Source organism: Cnephaeus nilssonii (genome assembly GCF_951640355.1).
Source record: "Cnephaeus nilssonii genome assembly, chromosome: 15".
Taxonomy (NCBI): domain Eukaryota; kingdom Metazoa; phylum Chordata; class Mammalia; order Chiroptera; family Vespertilionidae; genus Cnephaeus; species Cnephaeus nilssonii.
The window spans coordinates 19,326,708-19,350,243 of record NC_137086.1 but is presented as its reverse complement, the minus strand read 5'-3'; the positions used below and the strand labels follow the sequence as shown (position 1 = coordinate 19,350,243).

The 23,536-nt window shown below is 42.7% G+C and overlaps 3 protein-coding genes across 11 annotated transcripts in view; 1 reads left to right on the top strand and 2 right to left on the bottom strand.

The window, feature by feature from the left end:
- Positions 1 to 4,739, top strand: part of DHX57 (DExH-box helicase 57) — a 111,941-nt gene extending 107,202 nt beyond the window's left edge. For all 5 annotated transcript variants that reach the window (XM_079792082.1, XM_079792084.1, XM_079792086.1 and 2 more), the window contains one exon: positions 856 to 4,739. In XM_079792082.1, the coding sequence (XP_079648208.1) occupies positions 856 to 999 (144 nt within the window). In that variant the 3' untranslated portion in view covers positions 1,000 to 4,739. The remainder of the gene's footprint in view (positions 1 to 855) is intronic.
- A 186-nt stretch (positions 4,740 to 4,925) lies between these two features.
- On the bottom strand, positions 4,926 to 9,493 carry GEMIN6 (gem nuclear organelle associated protein 6). Of its 2 annotated transcripts, none has more exons than XM_079792667.1 (3): positions 9,218 to 9,493; positions 8,729 to 8,872; positions 4,926 to 6,353 (listed from the first exon to the last, which is right to left on the bottom strand). In XM_079792667.1, the coding sequence occupies exons 2-3, from the start codon at positions 8,860 to 8,862 to the stop codon at positions 5,978 to 5,980; spliced, it is 510 nt and encodes a 169-aa protein (XP_079648793.1). In that variant the 5' UTR covers positions 8,863 to 8,872; positions 9,218 to 9,493; the 3' UTR covers positions 4,926 to 5,977. The 2 variants fall into 2 exon arrangements, with proteins under 2 accessions (XP_079648793.1, XP_079648792.1); XM_079792666.1 differs by having other exon boundaries at positions 9,222 to 9,493.
- A 7,190-nt stretch (positions 9,494 to 16,683) lies between these two features.
- LOC307112144 (tetratricopeptide repeat protein 39B-like) lies at positions 16,684 to 23,416 on the bottom strand. Of its 4 annotated transcripts, none has more exons than XM_079792564.1 (2): positions 23,193 to 23,416; positions 16,684 to 18,798 (listed from the first exon to the last, which is right to left on the bottom strand). In XM_079792564.1, the coding sequence occupies exon 2, from the start codon at positions 18,639 to 18,641 to the stop codon at positions 16,872 to 16,874; it is 1,770 nt and encodes a 589-aa protein (XP_079648690.1). In that variant the 5' UTR covers positions 18,642 to 18,798; positions 23,193 to 23,416; the 3' UTR covers positions 16,684 to 16,871. The 4 variants fall into 4 exon arrangements, with proteins under 4 accessions (XP_079648690.1, XP_079648691.1, XP_079648692.1 ...); XM_079792565.1 differs by having other exon boundaries at positions 23,214 to 23,416; XM_079792566.1 differs by lacking the exon at positions 23,193 to 23,416 and adding an exon at positions 21,234 to 21,311.
- Positions 23,417 to 23,536: the final 120 nt, after the last annotated feature.

Below are 23,536 nucleotides of genomic sequence, written 5' to 3'. Positions count from 1 at the left end.
CAGACAGTTCGCTTTGGACCAGCCACGTTTCATGTGGTCATTAGATTAGCCACATGTGACTGCTGGCTGCCATATTGGACAGTGCAGGTCAAAAAGGCCAGGCAGGGGAGATTTAGTTCAGCAACTCAATGGCAATAAAGCCTGGCTGACCTGTGGGTAGCAGGATGGCTGTGGTGGCACCAGGCCTGACCTCATGCAGCATACTGTCCAGAGGGGAGACCAAATCCTTTCCTAAAAGTTCCATTGAACCTTCTCTTCCTAAACCAGTTCTTGTGGCCAAAGGAATGTCATGGGCGCTAAGGCCAGGATTACCTGAGCCATTCACCCTGGCGAGGATGGCATGAGCCTGTTTGATTTAGATCAGGATCCAAACTACACGTTGCCGAACAACAGGGGAGGGGCAAGGCAGATGTTGGGAAGACATCTACAGTGCCACTGAAACATCAGCACAAGCAAAATGACATAAAAGTGTGGTTTTTCTCCCCACAAAAGCATAAAGTGTAACCCAAAGCTAAGAGATTTTTTAAAAATTCTCCGTTTTCCGGCTTCTCTTCTTGGAGCAAATTATAAAAGTTTGCCAAGCTTTAATGTGGAGAACACTATATAAAAGCCATTCTCTCAATGAGATGTGATAGAGGAGCCCATTTAATATATCAGAGCTCACAGTGAGTGAATGTTCCTATTGCTGCATCAAGAACTTTCAGAATGAAAATGTGTTTAGTTTCCACCCCCACCCCACTAATGAAGTTAGAATTCATACCAGGAGTCTCGAATAATGATAATAACTGGGCCATTTCCTTTGATAATCTCCCTCTCCTGCTGGTCCTGCACTGCTGACATGGCACTCCCTTTTAGGTGGCTGAATTAGTAAAGGAATTGCGCTGCGAGCTTGACCAACTCCTCCAGGATAAGATCAAGAACCCGAGCATAGACCTGTGCATGTGTCCTCGAGGGTCCCGCATCATCAGCACCATTGTGAAGCTTGTCACCACACAATAAAGACCCGTCTTAGGAGAGTGCTTGCTACTCACCTGCTTCTTGTTCACCTGGGAAACAGCAGCAGCATCTCTACCTCGAACTCAAGCTCTGTGCTGGGCTGGCCCTGACGAAGGAGCCCAGGGCCTGCACTGCCCAGGCTGCCGAGGCACCGCATTCCCTTAGGGAAATTGCCCAGACTGAGTATTTCTAACAGCAGTGGGCACTCCCAGCACAATTGGAGTGTCGTGGTAAGACAGTCTACAAACCAGCCCGCCTGTCTTTTTCCCTGTGACGGTCCTAGAATGAATGAAATGCGCCTGATAACACACAAGTGAATGTGTATTCTGTTTTAATCTGCATATTCTTTTTCTCCTGCTTTTTACTGGGGTGAGATAGGGGCATGAGGAGAGATACTGATTGTTATTTCTATCATACAGGCTCAACTGAGAGAAGTTAGAACAGAGAAGAAAAAAAATCATGTGAGCAAGAAAGATTAAAATTTCATTTTAGGCTATTGGCTACAGAGTAAACTTGATTTGTGAGGGATTTTTATTTTTACTCATTCAAGGTAAGCCTTAAAAAACAAATGTAATGAGCTCTTAATTGTTATTAAAATGCAAGCTGGTCTTATCCATAACACTCTAATTCTTAAAAGCAGAACAGTCTGGATGTCTTTATTCTCCTGTAGGTTTTCCATTTAGAAATTACTCTTCTGAACTCTACCCGGATCTCACAGCCACATTTCACATTACCCAAAAGGAATTTTAATGGTATTCTCAGAGCAAAGTTGACATGGTTGAGGGAGAAAAGGTTATCATGCCAGTGTCAGATTTACAGCCATAAAAATACCTTCCATGAGACTGCTTATTTCAGCCACCACTTAGGTTAATGGGGCACTGGCATTTTGAAAAAACAGGAGTACATGTATATTTTCCCTGGGCATTTATCAGCGTGGCCAAGGAGAATCCCAAAGAACTGGGTGGAAAAATATTCCCATGTTTGTCTAGCCCTCAGGTTTCATACCATAGCTAACATTCAAACTAATCAAGAAAAACCACCTCAGTGAAGGGTGTTCCCTTTTTAAGATTTTATTTTGGTTAAATAAACCTCTTAGACTGTCCAAGTTGATCGTTATGAGGTATATTTAAGCACCAGTGCACGTAAGCATAGTGCAGATAATATCCAAGCCCTGACTTGCTATTGAAACAGGCTCAGATTACAAAAATGATTAGGCTTCTTCACTTAGGAGAAATGAAGGCAAAAACTGCACTGAGCCTCTAAAAAAGTTTTTTAAAGCCGTTTTGACTCTTGGTGCTATAGTGGAGCTCACGCTGCCCTAGCTAGAGCCGTGGGGTCTTGTAACACGTTTGCAGCTGAGCACACAGCTGTGAGAGAGCTGACAACAAAACTTCCCATTCCAAGTGCTGAGAAGTTGCTCCCCTCGGAAAGCTGTTCTTGGGCTGGTTTCTTGCAGCCACATACAAATGCACAAATCCTGTCTTTCATAGATGTGCCAGGATGTGAAAGGTTGGGACACCTTGAATAAGAAAAGCCTCACCCCAAAACTCTTAAAATTATGAACTGTGAAATAAGATTACTCCTTTGTGATTGAAGGTCAAAATGCAGTAGAGTATTTCACTGTGGCCTGGATTTCTAAGCCCCAACAAGATGGTCAGCACGTAATGTTAATTTTATTAAGAACTCTGTGGATGCTTTCTGAAATATTTGTTTAACTTTTACTGGATTCTAGTTAGGGAATCATATTAATAAAATACTTGCTACAAAATTAGTCTGCACTACTGTTTTGTACTATGTCTAGCTAAGAAGTTCTCAGAAAATTAGAAGAGCTAAACATTCTTACAGAGGTGGTCAAAGGTTGACAAAGCATTAGCTGTCTTCCTCCTGGAGTTCATATCTGGTTAGAGCGTAGGCCTGCACACCAGAGGGTCGCACATTCAATTCTCTGTTAAGGGCACATACCTGGGTTGCAGGTTCAATCCTGGCCCCAGTTGGTGCACATGCGGGAGGCAACCAATCAATGTATCTCTCTCACATTGATGTGTTTTCCCTCTCTTTCTTCCTCTCTCTCTCTCCCTCTCCCTCTCTCAAAATGGAAAATATCCTCAGGTGAAGAATAACAACAAAAAAGAATTTGAGACAATTCTATGTACAAATAAGAAAAGCCAGGCACATATGGGTAGAGATATCTTTAAAAATATCCTACCACTAAAAACAAAAACAAAGTCCTACCATTAAATTTTGATTTTTAAAACACTTATTTTGAAAATGTGAAACTAAGTTAAATTGTGCCTTTTGAAGATATGACATATGTGACACTAATACTGCTAACACTTTCCACTTCGAAACTCGGGTTCTCACACTTAGGCCCACATTAAAATGTTTAAAATACACACACAACCCCCTTACCTTATCTTTGTGTTATCTTAAAAGAGTCCAACCTAGTAGACTTTGGCCAATATACTAAAACACAAATAGGGCTAAAAAGGAGTATATAGTTCTGTAGGTGTATGACTATAAAATGTTTAAATTTAACATCAAGCCTCATTAGGAACTATAATTTCTAGGCTTAGTAACCCTTCTATAGTTTGAACTGGGGAAATCTGTTTTAGGACTTCATTATAAGTAAGATTACCAGATTAAATGTCAAAGATGTGTTATGTTCTTTAGGAGACAGATGTCTTTACAAATCAGGGCCATGCTGTACAATGGGCAGCAAGGGACTAGCTGCATGAGGAGGAAACAAATCCAGATTATAGGCCCAGCACAAAACAATCCACAATTAGAGACGTTTCTGTTCATGCCACCCTTCTGTCTCCTAAATTCACCTGTGTACTGTCCCATTTAAACTCCAGCTGTCCCCATTATTTCTAGCCCATAAATCTTTATTCCATCCTTTTGTACAGTAAGCCTGGCTAAGACTGGACTAATTGAAGCATGCAATCTGATTAGTTAACAAGAGGCCAGTTGTTCAGTTTATAACTAATGTGTGCTACCTGTCTAGTTTTGAGACCATATTGGGTCCACAGAAATTCTTCCCACATTTATGCTAATAGTTTCACTATAACCAACTTAAACAGGTGCCATGTGCCAGTCACCCTAGGAACTCAGGATACAAAGATAAGCAGGGACACAGGAAAAACAGGATGACAGTAAAGTGTACTTGAGTAAATTCAATCAGGAACATAATATACCCCCTGCAAGAGCCTCTGAAGGTTCTAAAAAGACCGGATGTGTGGAATCTAATGAACAAACTGATGAACAAAATAAATCCAGAGACAGAAGCATAGAACAACTCCGGAATCTCAGAGGGAAGGCAGAGAAGGGTGGCTGGGTGGGAAGAGATCAACCGAAGAATTTGTATGCATATATGTATAACCCAGACAATAGGGTGATGAAGGCCTGATTTGGGGGAGGGGGGGAACATATGTAATACTTTCAACAATAAAGATTTAAAAAAAAAAAAAAAGACTGGAGAGAAAACCAAGATGGTGGCATAGGTAAACACCTGAACTGCTGCCTCGCACAACTTCTAAACTACAACTAAAAGACAAAACGGACATCATCCAGAACCACAGGAAGGCTGGCTGAGTGGAAATTCTACAACTAGAAGGGAATAGAAAAGCACACCGACTCAGAGGAGCTGCGGAAGTAAAGGCAGAGGTACGGAGGCATGCACGCACGGAGAGGGCTGGCAACTGAGTACGTGGCTGTCTTTTTCAAGCGGGAGGGAGAGGGGGTGCAGGAAGAGACTGGACAAAAATCGTACACCTATGGATGAGGACAGTGGGGGGGATAAGGGCAGAGGGTGGGGTGGGAACTGGGTGGAGGAGAGCTATGGGGGGAAAAAAGGAGGAACAATTGTAATAATCTGAACAATAAAGATTTATTGAAATGAAAAAAAAAAGACTGAATGACTGTATGTTGAAATTAAAAGGAAGGGTACTGCCTGGCCGGTGTGGTTCAGTGGTTTGAGTGTCAACCTATGAACCAGGTCACTGTTCGATTCCTGGTCAGGGCACATGCCTGGGTTGTAGGCTGGATCCCCAGTAGGGGGCCTGCAGGAGGCAGCCGATCAATGACTCACTCTCATCATTGATGTTTCTATCTCTCCCTCTCCCTTCCTCTCTGAAATCAATAAAAATATTTTTTTAAAAAACTTTTAACAAATGGAGGTAGCAAGCTGGATTTGTCCCAAGGGCCCAAATTTTGTTCACCCCTGTCCTAGGGAGTCAGGGCCTTGGAGTTCTAATATGACCCTGCAGTCATTCTAGACATGCCCATGGAAAGACCCCCGAACTAATAACCCGAGCTGCCTTTCTCGGCGCGAAGCCTCCACCTAGTCCTGGCGCTGCCTGGCTCCCATGGTCAGGGGTGGCGAAGCACACTGCCTGCACTCGCCCCTCGGGGAAGCCGAACCTGAGAAATGGGGCCCGGGTGAAGGAAAGGAGTTGAATTCAGCTGCAGGCTACCTGTCATATTTAGCTTTTCCCTCAGAGATATCAATTTGTTCTCACTTTCAAGGCTTTGAGGGTTATATGGTTTGTGTGTTAAGATACTTACCACTAGTCAAAACTTTCAAGTTTCAAGCAGTTTCATTATTACACACACACACAACAACAAAAAATTTAGACACACATAGTTAGTGCAAAGGACTTAATGCATTTTATGTTAAATGTAACATGTTGCATTTTTCCAAATACATTCCTTGCCTAATAAAAATGGAGGTATAGCTCCATCAGAAGAAAGGACTTACAAGCCTAATGTCCCTGGGCTAATTTTGTTGCATGTGATGTTATCCTTGCAACAGTACACTTATTAGCATTCATAATCCACGTCTTTGATTTTACCAAAACAAATTAAAACACACACACACTCTGTGTGCCTTTAAAGTCCTGTAGTATGATGGCCTTAACATTCAAAACATTTAATGAAGAAAAAATATTAGTCTTATTTCAGTGCACCCATAGTTCTTGGCTTCTCATTGGGAAGCTGCAAGATGTCCTTGAATAAGATCCTGAACACGGGACAGAATAATCTCATTAGAACTGCTACAATTTTCTGGACCATATGGTGGGTCTATGGTCAGGACCCCAGCCACACAGAGAGTCCTCGGTGAATCTCCCTGTTCAGTGACCGGGATGTGGTTCTTCTCAAGCCATTTCTTTAGGCTGTTTTTTCTCTTTTCCAGATCCTCAAGGTTGTATGCCTGACAGTCTCCAGATGTGAACAAATGCATCAGCTTCTCTCTTACCCCTTGGTCCCCTTCATTCACAGTTTCAACAGTCTGCACGGCGTGTCCCATAATTCCGGTCACAGACATGCTGCCATCTTCAAGGAAGTTCACGAGGACAATACTTTGGAGAAAAAGTAAGTTCAGAGAAGATTTGCAAAAGAAAAACCTAAAGGCCCATAAAACTATGGAAGAAGCAATGGAATAAGAGGCATCAACCCCAGCGAGTCATTAGAATAATAGGGAATGCTCTTCTCCGTTTAAAATTACTCCTCTCACCACCAGATGTTTTCACTTGCTCAGTAAGCATTCACTGAGGGTCCTAAACGTCTAAACTTTTTGTCCAGCCTGAAGCACTCATTGTGAAAGCATTACTTAAAGAGTTATAAATGTCTTAAATGCGTATTAAAAAGAAGCAAGGGTACTGATTTAACTTTTAGAGTTAAAAAAAAAAACCTGAATACTCTCCTTCAAAGCAGACCAAAGAAAATATCAAAGCACAAAATTAATAATAAAAAAGAGTCAGAGGATGAAAGCCAAAAATTGGTTCTTTTTTTCCCCTTACCCGAGGACATTTTTCCATTGATTTTTAGACAGAGTGGAAGAGAGAGGGAGGGAGAGAAACATCAATGTGAGAGAGACACATGGATTGGTTGCCTCCTGCACTGGGGTTGAATCCTGCAACCAAGGCACATACCCTTAACCGGAATCGAACCTGGAACCCTTCAGTCCACAGTCCAATGTTCTATCCAGTAAGCCAAACCGGCTGGGGCCAAAAATTGGTTCTTTGAAAAAAAATTCACAAAACTCAGTAAGATTAATAACAGAAAATGAAGGCCCTGGCCAGGTGGCTCACTTGATTAGAGCGTTGTCCTGATACACCAAGGCTGAGGGTTCACTCTCCTGTTAGGGCACATACAGGCAATCAATGAATGCATAAATAAGTGGAACAATAAATCGATGTTTCTCTCTCTCTTCCTCCCTTTCTCTTTCTCTACAATCAATAAATTTTTTTAAAAAAATTAAAGATACATATAAATCATATTAAGAATAGAGCATTATAAAATATTGACAAATTTATGCTAATAATTTTGAACTTAAAACAGAAAACTTTCTGGAAAATTTAAGTTTCTACTATTGACTCAAAAAAAAAAAGTGTAAGTAGTCCTATAATCTTTAAATAAAAAATAAATAACTAGTTTAGCCCGACCTGTGTGGCTTGGTTGAGCATCATCTCATGCACCCGGAGATCACAGGTTCTATTCCTAGTCAGGGCACATGCCCAGGTTTGGGGCTTGATCCCCAGTAGGGGGCATGCAGGAAGCAGCTGATAATACGTTTCACTCCTCCCCTCCTCTCTCACTAAAAACAAATTAGTAAAAATTAAATAAATAAACTACATCCTAATAATGCAATAAACTCAATCCAGAATGTGTTCAGTTCTATCAAATGACTCCCTTTCTTCAACAAATAAGGGATATGAAAACTAAAAAGAGAAACTGCAGAGTTATAGATTAAGATACTTAAGAGACATATCAACCAAACTGATAAACCAATATAAAGATACTTTGAAGACAATCAAGTGAACCTGAACTCAGAGAAGGATTTAGGTAATATTAAAATTATTATTACTGTTCTTAAGTGTTATAATATTGTGCTTACATTTATTAAAGAGTCCCTGTCTACTAAGAGATATATCGAAGTATTTATGAACCAAATTATATGCCTACAATTGGCTTTAAAATACATGGAAGGAGGTGTAAGGTTAGTGTTTGTTATACCATCCTCTTTATATTTTGTGATATGTTTAAAATTTTACAATAAAATGTAGTAAGAAATGTCTCGCCCCGTTGGCGTGGCTCAGTGGTTGAGCATCCACCTATGAACCAGGAGGTCGCTGTTCGATCCTCTGTCAGGGCACATGCTGGGGTTGCAGGCTCGATCCCGTGTGGGGCGTGCAGGAGGCAATGATTAATGATTCTCTCATCATTGATGTTTCTCTCTCTTTATACCTCTCCCTTCTTCTCTGAAATCAACAAAATATATATTTTTTAAAATGTCTCATTTCTAGGAACTTGGTTGGTCTGACAAGGTAAACCATAGGTAGAGCTGCACTTAGATTCAAATAAAAATTTTTTTAAGCAGGTATTTTTTTAAATATATTTTATTGATTTTTTTACTGAGAGGAAGGGAGAGGGATAGAGAGTTAGAAACATCGAGAGTTGGAAACATCGATGAGAGAGAAACATCGATCAGCTGCCTCCTGCACACCCCCTATCGGGGATGTGCCCGCAACCATGCTACATACCCTTGACCGGAATCGAACCTGGGACCTTCCAGTCCGCAGGCCGACGTTCTATCCACTGAGCCAAACCAGTCAGGGCGACAGTAAAATTCTTACAGGGGAATAATTAGCCTTTCATTATCCGCTTTCTGAGTTTGTATGAGAGGCAGCACAAAGGGGTGTCATGATTTCAGGGAAGCAGGACCCATACTCACTTGGCAGAGACGGGGTCTGTGGTTAAAACCCATCCTCTATAGTCCTTCTCACTTGCTGTCACTCTGACTTCTTTGTGAGTGTAATCTTGCCATTCTAAGGGACCTCTCTTCGTCCATTCATTCGCGGCTGCCATCTGGCTAAATCTAAAACCACCACCAGCAGTTTGGGTTAACATTCGTTCCACCCCAGCAAATCCCTAACCTCCACCCTAGAGGTAAAGAAAACCTGTCATTTGCCTCAAGTTCCATATCAGAAAAACAGTTAATACAGAATTTACCATTCGGTCTGAAAGCCGCCGCGGGGCCCCGTCTGGGGTAACATCTGGCCCACTTCTAGTCCACCCCATCCCGGCCCAGACCGCCTCCACGCGGGCTCCGAAGGCCGGTCTGTGGGTGCTCAAACCCTTCCCCTCTGCTCTCCTTCCCCCAAAGGCGCTCACTCCACACCACTTGGAGCCAAAAACGGAAAAGGAAAACCCAGCTATGCACCCACTCGCTCTTTGGCGCTGTCTGCGGGATCTCTCCGGCCCCCGATGGGTCCCAACGTCCTCTCAACACCGGTTTGGAGGCGGCGTAGACGAGGCGGCGGCAGCGAAGGCTGCAGAGCTCAGACTTCTCGGCCTCTCCTGCGGCCGCATGGTACTCACACCAGGTGGTCCTTAACGCTTAACCCCCCAAAACGAGAAAAACACCGCTTAGAACGGCCGGCAGCGCCCAGTACCCGGCAACCACGTTAAGAGGAAGGAGTCTCTTCCTGAGCGGAGCCCGGCGGGGCCCAGCATGCTTTGCGACACGTCGTCACTTCCTACCCCCAGAATTCTCTGTTTTGTAGTCCTTGGCTGTCATCAAACCTAGAGGTCCGAGAGCCGCGGCCCCGGAGTGCCGGAGGCTGGGTGCAGGGTGTGTGGGCAGGGGCTGAGATATATTTTGTGTAATAATAATAATAAGCCTTCTTGTTCGCTGGGGCCACCCCTCTCCACTGCCACGATGCACATTTCAAAAAGAAAATGCGAAAGAGGAAAATGCTCGTGCCAGGTCCCCGTTGATAGTAGAAATGGAATTCCACTTTTGCCATGGATTCAAAGCACATGAACCCTCCAGGTAAACCCTAAAGCTCTGGAAGTGTGAGGGGAAAGTGCCTTGGACAGAAGCGACAGAGCCAAGATATTTCTTGTTTGCTCTGTGTAAGGCCATTAAGGTGCCTGCTCCTTTGGGATGTGTCTTGGGTCCAGTGCTGCAGGAGGTGCAGAAGCTGGAAAGAAAAGCACGGGGTTTGGTTGAATTCCACCTGGCCAAAAACTCGCTATAAACGCCCACAGGTGGAAAAGTGCAAAAGACTAGTTCCAACCACAGGTTTCTGGTCGCCTACCTAGTTGGCTCCTGAAAAATGATACAAGGTGAACTTAGAAAAGCTAGATTAGAGGACTATTAAGCCACTTTGTAGCCCAGCCACGTGTCTCAGTCGTTGAGCTAGACTTATGAACCAGGAGATCACGGTTTGATCCCGATCAGGGCACATGCCTGGATTGTGGACTGGATCCCCAGTAGGGGGGCGTGGAGGAGGCAGCTAATCAATTATTCTCTCTCATCATTGATGTTTCTATCTCTTTCTCCCTCTCCCTTCCTCTCTGAAATCAATAAGAATATGTTTTTAAAAATACACACAGTGTAGAAAACATTGAAAATGAACCAGCTTGGCTTAAGTTACCCCTTTTAAAGTGATGAGACAGAGCAATTTCTTTCCCTTCTTTCCATTATCCCATTAGTCTCCTAACTAAAGGCTCATTCTCAGCATCCCTGATGCAAATCACTGATGCAAATTCTCCCTAACCCAAGTTCTCAGTAGGACCCTCTTCTGTGGTCTGTAGTGACTGAGATGAGATGGTCCACGTCCTTTCCCCAGCCCACCCTGCCCCCTTGGCCCACCTGATGTGTCCCTCATACCAGTTGGTGCCCCTTCTCTCCCATTCTCTCCTTTTCTCCCTCTCTTCCCAGTCCCTCTCCCTCCATCTCCTTCCTAAGGTCTGTCTCCCCCTCAAACCTTCACACACACACTTAATCCCTTCCTCTGCCAATACCAAAATGGCTTATTTTAGATTTTGGAGTATATTTATTTTAATTTTAGCAAGAAATATTTCTTGCCCAGCCAGGTGTGGCTCAGCAGTTGAGCCTCGACCCAGGAACCAAGATATCACTGGTTTGATTCCCAGTCAGGGCATATGCCCAGGTTGCTCAATCCCCAGTGTGGCTTGTGCAAGAGGCAGCTGATAAATGATTCTCTCTCATTATTGATGTTTCTATCTCTCCCTTTTACTTCTCCCTGAAATCAATAAAAATATATTTTAAAAAATATTAAAGAAAAGTTTCCTAAATGCCTTGGTAAGTTTAAAAATTGTCAATAGTCTTTATTGTTCACTGTTCTTTATCATGGTGCAAAGATAAACCTGACCTGCCAGGCCTGAACTATCAAAAATTTCAATTCAGTGTTGGGTGGTCTTAAAAGTAGGTAAAAAATGAAGTGGGAATGGGGTGGCAATTTACCATATTTTTCATGCAAGATAAGGGCAGAAAAAAATAACCCCAGTCATTTTGGCCCAAGACTTTTTAATGTTCTAGCTTTTGCATTTATTCAACAAGTAGAGCCTATTAGAAATGTCTGTTTGTTGTTGTTGTTAATCTTAAAATACCCGAGGATATTTTTCCCATTGATTTTTAGAGAGAGTGGAAGGGAGAGGGAAAGGGAGAGACAGAGAGAAACATCAATGTGAGAGACACATCAATTGGTTGCCTCCACATGAGGCAGGGGATCAAACCTGCAACCCAGGTACGTGTCCTTGACTGGAAATCGAACCTCAACCCTTTGGTAGATAAGTCAGAGGTCTAACCACTGAGCAACCGGCTAGGGCTACAATGGGTTCTTTAGAGGCAGTTTAATCTGGTTCCTGTGCACCACTGACTACTCATACCAGCTTCAGGACTTTGGAAGTCATTTGCCTTCTTAGATTTCTTATCTATAAGCAAAATGTGGGATTAGATGGCCCAATATCCTCTCAGCTCTAAATTTTCATGACTAAATATTCATGAATAAGACACACACGGTCCTTAGGGAGCCCTGTAAACCCTCTAAGGGCAGGGGCCATGTTTGTTTTGTTTACTACCATATATCCTACCTCTAGAACATTGCCTAGTATTAATAGGTGGTACCCAGTTTGAATTGAATTCTTATTTCTTAATCAGTTATATAGCACCTAATATGTGCCAGGCATTATTTTAATAACCTTAATATATGAACTCATTTTATGAGTGAATAAACCAAAGAGAATGTGAAAAATCTGAGTGATGAAATGACATAATGAAATTGGTATGTTAGAAGGATACTGAGAAATTGGATGTGGGGGGAAAATAGGGAAGTATAGAGCATATACAGCATGAAACTATGTAAAATGTAGCCTCTCTACTCAACAAAGCAGTGGTATTATTAGGTGTGTGTATGGAGGGAGGGATTCCAGAACCACTTTTCAATTGAAATTCCAGTTTATGGGAGGCAGTATCTCCAAATATATTCATTATTGGGCCTCCCCAACCTTGCCCAGAGGGGAGATTTTATAACCCCAGAGCGGGAAGATTATTTTCCCCTGTCAGTAGAATGAAGGTAGGACTTTCCTAGGATGACAGTGCTTTAAACAGGCTTTGTGAATTCTAATATACTAAACAAATGTACCATGTGAAAGTTTAGGACACAGCTGCTGTGTACATTGCCTTCAAATACGCCCAGATAATATCGTTATGGCTAAAAATCAGTGCCATCTTTTTTCATTGATTTCCTCTTATTCAATGAGGTAAACAATCTCAGTAGTAAGAATATAGATTTTACATAATTTTATTTTGATTTGAAAAACAAACAACAAAGTGGGGTTAACCGTTTTTATTTTTCCCTGGAATTGTCTTGAAATAATAAAAGGATATCCAGCCCTAGCCGGTTTAGCTCAGCGGATAGAGTGTCAGCCTGCGGACCAAAGCGTCCCAGGTTCCATTCCCAATCAAGGGCACGGACCTATGTTGCAGGCTCCTCCCTGGCCCGGGCCCTGGTCAGGGGGGCCCCATGCAGGAGGGAACCAATTGATGTGTTTCTCTCACTTTGATGTTTTCTCTTTTTCTTTCCCTCTCTCTTACACTCTCTCTAAAAATCAATGGAAAAATGTCATCAGTGAGGATTTAAAAAAAAAAAAAAAAGGGTATCCACTACTGAGTTCCTAAAATTATAAAGAAATTTAACACTGCAGATATTAAACCTGGGCCAGTTCAAGGCCAGAACCTAGGCTGTGGCTAGCAATTTCACCAAGGAAATGTCAATCACAAGATTTCCTGTTAGATCTGCAGTCTTTTCCAAGTGATTCCTTATTCTCATTGTTGCCTAGTCACCTTTTCAACTGTGCCCCTCTGATACTATTTTGTAGCCTATGGTTATTTACATATGTGTTGGGGCAATAACTTCTGGGGGGTTCATTTAACAGTCCTTTCCCACAACCTCCTAATTAATGAGGCTTGACTGCTAAAACTCATTCTCAGTTTCCTTTGTAGAAAGAAGTGGCCATGAACTATTTCAGGCCAATGAGATACACATGGACATTCCTAGGAAGGCTGTCTCTTCTGAAATAATAATAGTAAAAAAAAGCAAAGCCTCCTAAGGAAAAGAGATCCTTACTTGTCCCTTCACCATTTCTCCTCCAGTCTGCCTGGCTTGGACATAAGGCCTGGAGGTGAGGCAACCTCTTTCCACCATGAGGAAGCATGCATAGAAAAGGCCTTGTGCCAAGCAGAAAAATACAAGATAAAAAGAGCCAGACCAGATCGGACCTACCTATTTCAGGTTTCTTTTGTTTAGGATGAATAAACTCCTGTCGGTTTAAGCAACTGCTTTAACTGTTTCCCACTCCCAACAAAATATTTTTCTAACTTGTCTCCCCAGTAAGGTCCTCAGGAGAGAGACCATGCTTTATCTTGATGTCCTCAGTACTCTGCTCAGTGCCTGCATATAGTAGGCATTCAACAGATATTTGTTTAACCAATTAATAAATGTTCTAGTCATTGTTAGAAATTGGGGCAGAACACAAAATCATAATTTAGGCAGGGAGTTCCTTATTTCATAAGTGACCAAGATAAAAACAGAAAAAGCAAAAGATGAAAAGGAAAAAGAAAAAGCAAAGAACCTATCACATTTTAGATTGGCAAAGCAGGTAACAAAGGAACTTTTGCTTTTTCCAAGAAAGTAATTTAAATCCTCTTCATTGAAGAACAATGTATTATTATTCTTATTAGTGATAATAAATGTATATTAACTCAGTCTTAACACAAGAAAACCGTGAAATAGGAACTATTATTATCCCAACTTTACAGCTAAGGAAACTGAGATCCAGGAGGCCGAGGGCCACACGGCTAGTGACACTGCTAGGATACAAATCCAGGCAATCAGACCAGGGCCTGCCCTCTTAACCACCCTATGTCCCATCATCCTATCTAATAAAGAGGTAATGTGCAAATTGACCATCACTCCAACACACAAGATGGCCACCCTCATGTGGTCATGTGGTCAAAGATGGTCATCCCCATGTAGACACAAGATGGCCGGCAGGGGAGGGCAGTTGGAGGGGGGGGACCTGGCCTGCAGGGGAGGGCAGTTGGGGGCGACCAGGCCTGCAGGGGAGGGCAGTTTGGGGCAAACAGGCTGGCAGGGGAGGGCAGTTAGGGGCAATCGGGCCAGCAGGGGAGCAGTTTGGTGTCGATTAGGCTGGCAGGGGAATGGTTAGGGGTGATCAGCCTAGCAGGCAGAAGCAGTTAGGGGCAATCAGGCAGGCAGGCAGGCGAGTGGTTGGGAGCCAGCAGTCCTGGATTGTGAGAGGGATGTCTGACTGCCCGTTTAGGCCCAATCCCACTGGGCAGTCGGACATCCCTTGAGGGGTCCCAGATAGGAGAGGATGCAGGCTGAGCTGAGGGACACCCCCCCACCCCATGCACGAATTTTATGCACCGGGCCTCTAGTTATTAAATAATGATGAATAACTCAAGTACAATTGTGTGCCTGAAAGTTGTTTTTTGTTTTGTTTTGTTTTAATATATATTTTATTGATTTTTTACAGAGAGGAAGGGAGAGGGATAGAGAGCTAGAAACATCGATCTGCTGCCTCCTGCACACCCTGCACTGGGGATGCGCCCGCAACCAAGGCACATGCCCCTGACCGGAATCGAACCCGGGACCCTTCAGTCCGCAGGCCGACGCCCTATCCACTGAGCCAAACCGGCCAGGGCTGAAAGTTGTTTTTAATTAATGAGGAACATGTGTTTCAACCTAAGCATTTCTAAATCTGAAGTACTAGCCCCAGGATGTGCTCCCAGTGGGTTGCTTAGACACCCAAAGCATTAAGATAATGTGTTTTACTCAGGTGTTTTGGCAAAGCAAACTTTCCCAGCAACTTCTTTTCCACGGGTGGCTGGCTGCACAGAGGATACACTTAGGCAGACTTAATGGTCTAAAAACTAGGGACTGGCGGGGGTGGGTGGATGGGAAGAGATCAACCAAGAACTGATGTGCATATATGCATAACCCATGGATATAGACAATAGGGTGGTGAAGGCCTGGGGGGTGGGGGATACAAATTCATGCACCAGGCCTCTAGTTATCTAAGGAGATGTTAAAAAAATATTTTTTGAAACCTGGCCAGGTGGCTCAGTTGGTTGGAGTATCAACCTGTGTGGGTTCAGTTCCCAGTCAGGGCACATACCTAGGTGGGGGCATGTACAGGAGGCAACTGATCAATGTTTCTCTCTCCCTTCCTCTCCCCCTAAAATAAACATATCCTCAAGTGAGGATAAAATATATATATATATTTTTTTGAGTTTTTTGAAAATTTTCTATAACATGATTGATAAATTCATAAGAATATAAGAGAGTATCCTAGCCCTGGCTGGTTTGGCTCAGTGAATAGAGTGTCGGCCTGCAGACTGAAGGGTCCCAGTTTTGATTCTGGTCAAGGGCATGTACCTTGGTTGCGGGCACATCCCCAGTGGGGAGTGGGGGGTGCAGGAGGCAGCTGATTGGTGTTTCTCTCTCATTGATGTTTCTAACTCTCTATCCCTCTCCCTTCCTCTCTGTAAAAAATCAATAAAATATATCTTTAAAAAAAGAGAGTATCCTATATAATAAAAGGCTAATATGCAAATAGACTGAACAGCAGAACCACCAAACAACCGGTCGCTATGACATGTGCTGACCACCAGGGGGCATGTGCAGAACATGGCAGACATTGGCTGTGGTGGGATAGTGGAGTAGGTGAGCAGGGGCACCAGACCCAAGTGGGGCGCTGGTCGCTGTCATAGGGGTGAGCCTCTGGTGGTTACTGAAAATTCCTTGCTTCCATGTGCTGTGATCCCACCCAGCACCTGCACCTGCTGCCGGTGCCAGCCCTGCTCGAACCCACTGCCGGCACCGGAGCCACCACTTTTACCGCTGCCAATGCCTGGCGTCAGTCCCGATCACTTGTGCCATCAGCGGGTGTGAGCAGCGGCTGCCAGCCCTGATTGCCCCTGAGGGCTTCTTCACCTCCCCCTGCTCCTAAGGGGTGATGGGGCAGCAGCTGCTGCTTGTACCCGCTGCTGGCGCCGGCTCCAATCGTTCCCTCCTCGCCATCAGCGGGTGCAAGTGGGGCTGGCGCTGACAGCTCATGGGAGCGGTGGTGGTGGGAGGGGGGCTGCTGGCAGGCAGGGGACTGAGGTTTGCAGCAGGAGGGACGGGGCGGGGGGGCGGGGGGGGCGGGCAGAGGATGGGCCAAGACCCGCCCCTGTGCCTACCACAGCCTCACGGCCCACAGTTCCTTTCAAGGTGCACTGGGCCCCTAGTCTTTTATAATGTACATCATTTGCCTTTTCTTTTTCAATAATGTACATCACTCCATTTGCCAGTGTAAGATATTCCATTTTATAGGTATGAAGGAGGAAAGAGGGAAAAGGAATTCTTGTTACATCAGATTCTTAGTAGCTGCCTCTTCTTGGATTTCTTCCACAAAGAAATTATTTTTCTACCTGTTAATTATCTTGCTGACTGTAGATACTTCCCTCATAGTAAACAAAACTACACTTTGTATCTAAATCACTTTGCTTTAGCTATTTGTTCAAGAGCTACATGAGCCTTAAACTGTAATCGGGCTTCCATGGAATAGTCTTTGTAGTTTTTTATGTTGTCTAGGTTTTTCATTGCACTGCTATAATCTCCTTTCAGATAGTATAGAATTCCCAGTTCGTAGTAAGTGTACGGCACCAAATAGTGGTCATATTTTAACAATTTCTCCTTTTGAATGACACGATTAAAGTACTGCTCAGCCATCACATATTTGCCTAAGTGTTTCAGACAGAGACCTTTCAGTAAACTTAGCAAACATAGGTCATCTGTGCCATACTCTTTATTTGGTTTTTCTCGTAAAAGTTCTTCTCCTCTGTTAATTATTGCAAGCCAGCATGAAATCAGGTGTAGTCTTTTGCTCATGACTTGGAAGCCACTCCAGGCATAAGTGAATTCCAGAATGGGCTGTGCTATAAACCAGCCTTTAGTACTCCCATAGCGCTGACCCTTCTCAGCAACAAACTTTTCTATTGGCACAGAAGCGCCTAAAAGTCTGATTCTCAGGCTCTCCACACTTAAGAAAAGAGAGTTCATGTCCTTACTTTCTGATTTAGCAAATCCAGAAGGAAGCAGAGCCAGGAGCATAGCTTTACTGTATGAATACATTGACTTGGACCACTTGCTGTCTTGAAGCAGCAGATCAGCATAGCGGTAGGCCTCCTTCCAGTCCTGCACAAAGATGTGGCACCACATGAGTTCCCAGTAACAGATGTGATCAAGTTGCTTCCATTCATTCTGAATAAAAATGCACTCCTGTAATGTTAACTGTGCATTCTCAAATTTCCCTTTCAGCATACTGAAACGTGCATGAAAAAATTTAAGTATGACACACTTTGGAAATTTCTGGAGATAAATTAGGAAGAGATGGTCTATGGGATAACTGTGACTTGTTTCAATACCAAAAGCTACGCAGACATAGCTGTAATAGAAGAGTAGCGTCAAAATACTTAAGACATTATTTATGTGGGATTCAGAGGCACTCTCGTGAAGCAAAGTCAGGGCTACCTGTTTATCACCGTGATATCCAACAACATTGAGTAATTTAAGTGTCTTCGGTGGCATAAGGGATAATATCAAATTGAATGCTCCAAGTCCGAATTTTACTCCTCCAATCAGGTGCCTAGAGGTTTTGCTTTGGTTGGTAGGTATCTGTGTTAATATTTGTTGACAGTCTTTGTATATTTGGTAACTTAATCCAATGTTGATCCCACTTTTAAGAAAGCCAAGCATACTGTCATCCTGTATAAAGGTTACCGCAGATTTCAAGATCAGACACTCAGCATAGCAGACTTCGGCATGCAGTTCCTCTTCTTTGATAGCCTTTATTCCCTGTTTACTCACTAGACGAGAGAAACTTGTCATCCTGCCTTTTCTTCGGAAACTGTTACAAGTTTTCAACGCTTCTTTCGCAGCCGTCATTCCAATGTCTATATCCTGTGGGTCAAAAGTCAAGATGGCTTTCACAACCATAAGGATACCATTAACTAGAGCATGGTATATGCTGTTTTTTGACCACGGATAAATGAGATTTATGGCATCTGAGAATCTGTTATTTAGAAACAAATACAACCCAGTTGTGCATTCTTCCAGGGAAGATACTAGATCCATGGTTGTTGCCACAGGGATAATTTCATGGGCGTCTTCATACGTGTCCTCCTTGTCATTTTCTTCCTTCCATAAAGGAAATGATGTAATGACATCTTTCTTATAATTTTCTCTTTTACTTAGAATACGTGACATACTCGCTTCCTCACTCTAGAGATGGGAAATGTTTGGCTGCAGTGATGTAGCTCCTGTTCTCCGGATTGGGTCAGTTCTTCCACAACCTGACGGGTTGGTGTTATAATGGAGGCAAACAAACTTAAGAGCTGTAGGTGTAGCATTAGGGTATTCTCATCTAGATCAGACAAACGGGGGGAAAAAAGGTAATATTATTTACCTCGAAGATGTATTTCTGAAAAATTCAAATCTTTGAAATGTACTAAAAATAAAAATCACACACGTCTTTTAACAACATTGTGAAGTAAATCCTTCGTAAACAGATGAGTTATTTTTTAAAAATATATTTTTATTAATTTCAGAAAGGGAGGGAGAGGGAGAGATAGAAACATCAATGATGAGAGAAAATCATTGATTGGCTGCCCCCTGCACACCCTACACTGCAACCCAGGCATGTGCCATGACTCCAGGAATCAAACCGTGACCTCCTGGTTCATAGGTCGATGCTCAACCACTGAGCCATGCAGGCCGGGCTAGCCCTCTTGCTAAGACACCAAGGTGACCAAGTTCCTTTCATGAATATTCTTTCTTCAGAGAAGAAACAACATAAATGATTAGTTGAAGGCTTGATAGTTTTACAATTTCCCACTTTTTAATGCAATCGGGCATTCCTCAGAAAGCCTCACTTTCCCTTGATTTTTGTAAAATCACCCATTTGGGTGATATTTGTATTAGCAGGGCACTCCTGCATCCCGTTTTCCTTCTTCCTAGTTTCACTCTTCGATGTTGGACAAAGCACTGGCTTTCTTTAACTGTTGCCCCACCCCACCCCACACTTCAGTACTGATTATGGTCCAGTACTTGGCTAATGAGAAGTTAATTTCTTTATACAATACGAAAAAAATTATAAATTTGCCTCTAATAATTTTTCCTTCCCAGAATTCTTAACAGCATTCTAGAAGAAACAGAAAATTAGGAAATGCTGGAAAAAAGAAAAAGAAAGAAAGAAAGAAAGAAAGAAAGAAAGAAAGAAAGAAAGAAAGAGAGAGAGAAAGAGAGAAAGGAAGAAAGAAAGTTGTAGCTGAACATAGCTTGACCTTCAGTACATCCATACTCAGCACATACATAAATACATATTAAAAGACTAGTGTTTGTAACTACAGACTATTTCATTATATTGAAATCAGTACATGTGCAAAAGGTCTAAACTATATTTTCCTGTTTTAAGGTTTTCACATCCAAGCTAAAATGGTGACAATGACTTAAAAGTGAAACTAAAATGGAGAAGAAAATAAGATAAAAAATGAACTTTTTCTTTAATGCTCCCCTGAAAGTACTTATCTAGGAAATGCAGATAAATTTTGAAAACTGCTATAAAAGGATTAAGAAATCCCAACCCCCAAAGCTAATATTATCAATGTTTAACAACTGTAATGTGTTAAGAGCTACTTAATATTTCATATTAAAAATATTAGAATATTTGTTGAATTGAATTAAGTAGCTTTCACATTCAAATTGAACCTGGGAATGTGATTTTAATTAACACAGAATCCTAGAGGCAAAAATGTAGGTGAAACTGATTTCAAAAGAATCAGCAGGAATAGAAGTACTCTTTACAATAAAACCTCCCTGATTTAGATTGACATTTAGTCAAAAGAGTTGGTTACATGTTCTTAGAAAAAGAGTGTTTAGTATAAAAGTGTACAGAAATAGTGTACAGTACTATTATTTATTTTTAAAAATACAATTGATTTTAGGGAGAGAGAGAGAGAGAGATACCTCAATGTGAGAGATCAGCTGCCTCCCACACACACCCCAGGGATGGAGCCTACAACCTGGGCATGTACCCTGACCTGGAATCCAACTGGTGACCCTTCGGTACACAGGATGACTCTCAATCAACTGAGCCATACTGGCCAGTACTATTATGTTTTTCATGGCAACTATGTTAGCAAAGCCCAGACTAGAACTGGCCCTCTTGTAATAGAGGTAAATAATATGTAATTGGCTTATCAAGGTGCCTGTCTCCGAGTGAGCAGGCAAGCCAGTCAGGGTTTACCTCTTTTTCTTCTTTTGTGCTTGAAAGCAGTTTGCTGTTAGAAAATTGCTTCTTTTCATATTGTTAGCATTATTATTTGCCTAGAAATGATCTTTTATACAGTAGACTTTTTATTCAGAGCCAAAAAATATTTATTGAGGCCTATTAGGAGCTATACAACATAATAAGTATTATCTTTTCCATCCAAGTACTAACCAGACCTAACCCTGCTTAACTCCTGAGATCAAACCAGATCTCAGGCATTCAGAGTGGTATGTCCAGTGTCTAGTAAGTACTCTCTTTCCATAAGTTATCTATGTTTTTGTCCAACAGCAATTTTCATAAAATTTTAATAGGAGGAAGTTGAATTAGTGAGGCTTTATAAAACTGATACTGTATTCTATCTTTCAGCGAGTATGTAAAAATATCTTTATCACTTAACCCTTTTAAGATGAATCCTGATAAGTAGATGACAACAAAGATTAATAAGGTTAATAGAGAAGAAATATAACATACTACATAGAACTGATAGGGGCTCAGAGATATTATTGCTCACAAAGAAAGTAGACCCTGACCTGGTTGCTGTGTCCGGACGCTTGACCGCCTCTGGGAGTTTGCCTCAGGAATGCTGTCTATTCTCCGATTCCGGAAATGGGCTAAGCTGTTTTTTTGTTTTTGTTCTTTTTTTTAAAAAATGTTTTTATCTTCTTTTTATTTATCTCAGAGAGTGAGAGAGAGATAGAAACATCAATGATAAGAGAATCATTGATCGCCTGCCTCCTGCATGCCCCCTACTGGGGGTCGAACCCGTAACCCTGGGCATGTGCCCTTGACGGAATAGAACCTGGGACCCTTCAGTTTGCAGGCCGATGCCCTATCCATTGAGCTAAACCAGTTAGGGCTAAGCTGGTTTGACATCGTAAAAAGATTAACTACTCTGTTATTGGACTCTTACGGTACTGGAAGCAGACACACTGATCACATACCCCACAGCCCTTATCCTGCTATACCCTCCCCACAGCCCTTATCCTGCTATTCCCTCCCCACTGCACTTAGCTTTTCTTTCTTACCCCTATATGAGCAGCCAACTGGCAGGAGATGTTAGAGCAGTTTTTCAGGTACCAAGCCCACTGCTCTCTCCTATTGCTGGCAATTCAAATAAACACTCATAAAAAATTCAACCTTGTCTCTGCTTATTGGCTTAGTGGCAAGAGGCAGAAATGGGCCTGTTGTGTCTGGTACCAGAACTTCTACTTTCTTGCTAGAATCCTTGAGACAGACTAATTTTTTCCATAATTTGATAAATCTGAAAAAATATGTATAAATTCATGCCATCACCTGGAGAGAATCCATATTTTATTCACCTGAATAAAGGCTTATTCAACTAAGCCTCTCTCCTATAGTCTGTATCCAACATCTTTATACACCAACTGAAGATATAGCAGATTAAAAAACAAGTACAAATACTTAAGGAATTGCTCTTTTATGTGGAACATTTCCAACTTGTGTATCCCAAGTATTTATGGTGTAGTGTCTCCTTTTGGTGGATGGTAAAAAAAAAAAAGTTAAATCTGTATTTGTAGAGTTGGTGTCTGGTAAATGCAATGTGTAAAATCAAAACTGGATTTTAAGCGATTCTAACGAAATGAAAAGGTTTCCATTTATTTGCTATATAGAGTGGCTAAGCAGCAAGAGGCTGCTGCTGAAAGACTTGCCCTGGGTGTGGCGCAGTTGGTTAAGCATCCTCCCATGCACCAGGAGGTCACCAGTTCGATTCCCATGCCCCGGTTGCAGGAACAATCCCCAATAGGGGGCTTGCAGGGGGTAGCCCATGGATGTCTCTCTCATTGATGTTTCTATTTCTCCCTTCCTCTCTCTGAAATCAATAAAGACATTTTTTAAAAAGTCCTTAGGAACTGAGTCTTTAATGGATGTGTTACCCAACACAAAAAGAACTAGAGGGGAAGCACAAATCAATTGTGTTTCAAATGCAAATAATTTCAGAATTGCCACAAACCACTAGCCTAAACATAACTGGCAGCTTTACGAATTTAGGGTTTTGCCCCCACCAGTGTGGCTCAGTGGTTGAGTGTTGACCTATGAACCAGAAGGGTCACCGTTGGATTCCCGTCAGAGCGCCAGCGAGGGTTGAGGGCTCCATCGCCAGTAGGGGGCGTGCAGGAAGCAACCCATCAATGGTTCTCATCATTGGTGTTTCTATCTCCTTCCCTTCCTCCCTGAAATCAATAAAAATATTTTCTAAAAAAATAAGGATTTAGGGTTTTGTCACAATTTCATTATAACACACACACACACACACACACACACACACACACACACGCAAAAGAGATAACTCTATTCCTTTGTCCCCCAGACCCCAAGAAGTCAGAACGTGTTGGTGAAAATTGGTAGCTGGTTCTTAAGGGATTTTTTTTGGGTGGGTGCAGGGCGGGATGTCCCTAGGGGCTTCATCCCTTTTGAGGCCTACAAGGTAGAGACCACTACTCAGAATAGCGGGTTCAAGGAGTTCTCACCCTGGCCAAACTCCCGATTACCTCTGATGAGCCCCAAAGATCATTTGAGCATTAGTCTAGGCCAGGTCCCGCAGCAGAACGGCGGCGACGGCTGCGACCTCAGCAGTGACCGCCTTTCGTAGGCCGGTCTAGTGCACCTGTAATAACATCCCTGGTGCTGAGGGTCCCTAGAATGGGGGAAATAGAGGGGGGAAGGGAGAAGGGAAGGGGGGAAAGGAGGAGGGTACAGGAAAGGGGGGAAGGATGGGGCGGGACACCGCCGGGAAGGCCAAGGGTTTACTGGCGAGATTCTGACGTTCCCATGGAAACGGATCCCTCCGCTTGTGATTGGTCCTTTACGCTCT

What these genes read in the sequence shown, in the direction of transcription:
- LOC307112144 (XM_079792564.1), bottom strand. Translation starts at nt 18,641, where the DNA reads ATGTCACGTATTCTAAGTAAAAGAGAAAATTATAAGAAAGATGTCATT.
- GEMIN6 (XM_079792667.1), bottom strand. Translation starts at nt 8,862, where the DNA reads ATGGCAGCCGCGAATGAATGGACGAAGAGAGGTCCCTTAGAATGGCAA. An exon ending in ACAGACCCCGTCTCTGCCAA is followed by an intron (nt 6,354 to 8,728) that starts GTGAGTATGGGT and finishes TTTTCTCCAAAG; the next exon opens with TATTGTCCTCGTGAACTTCC.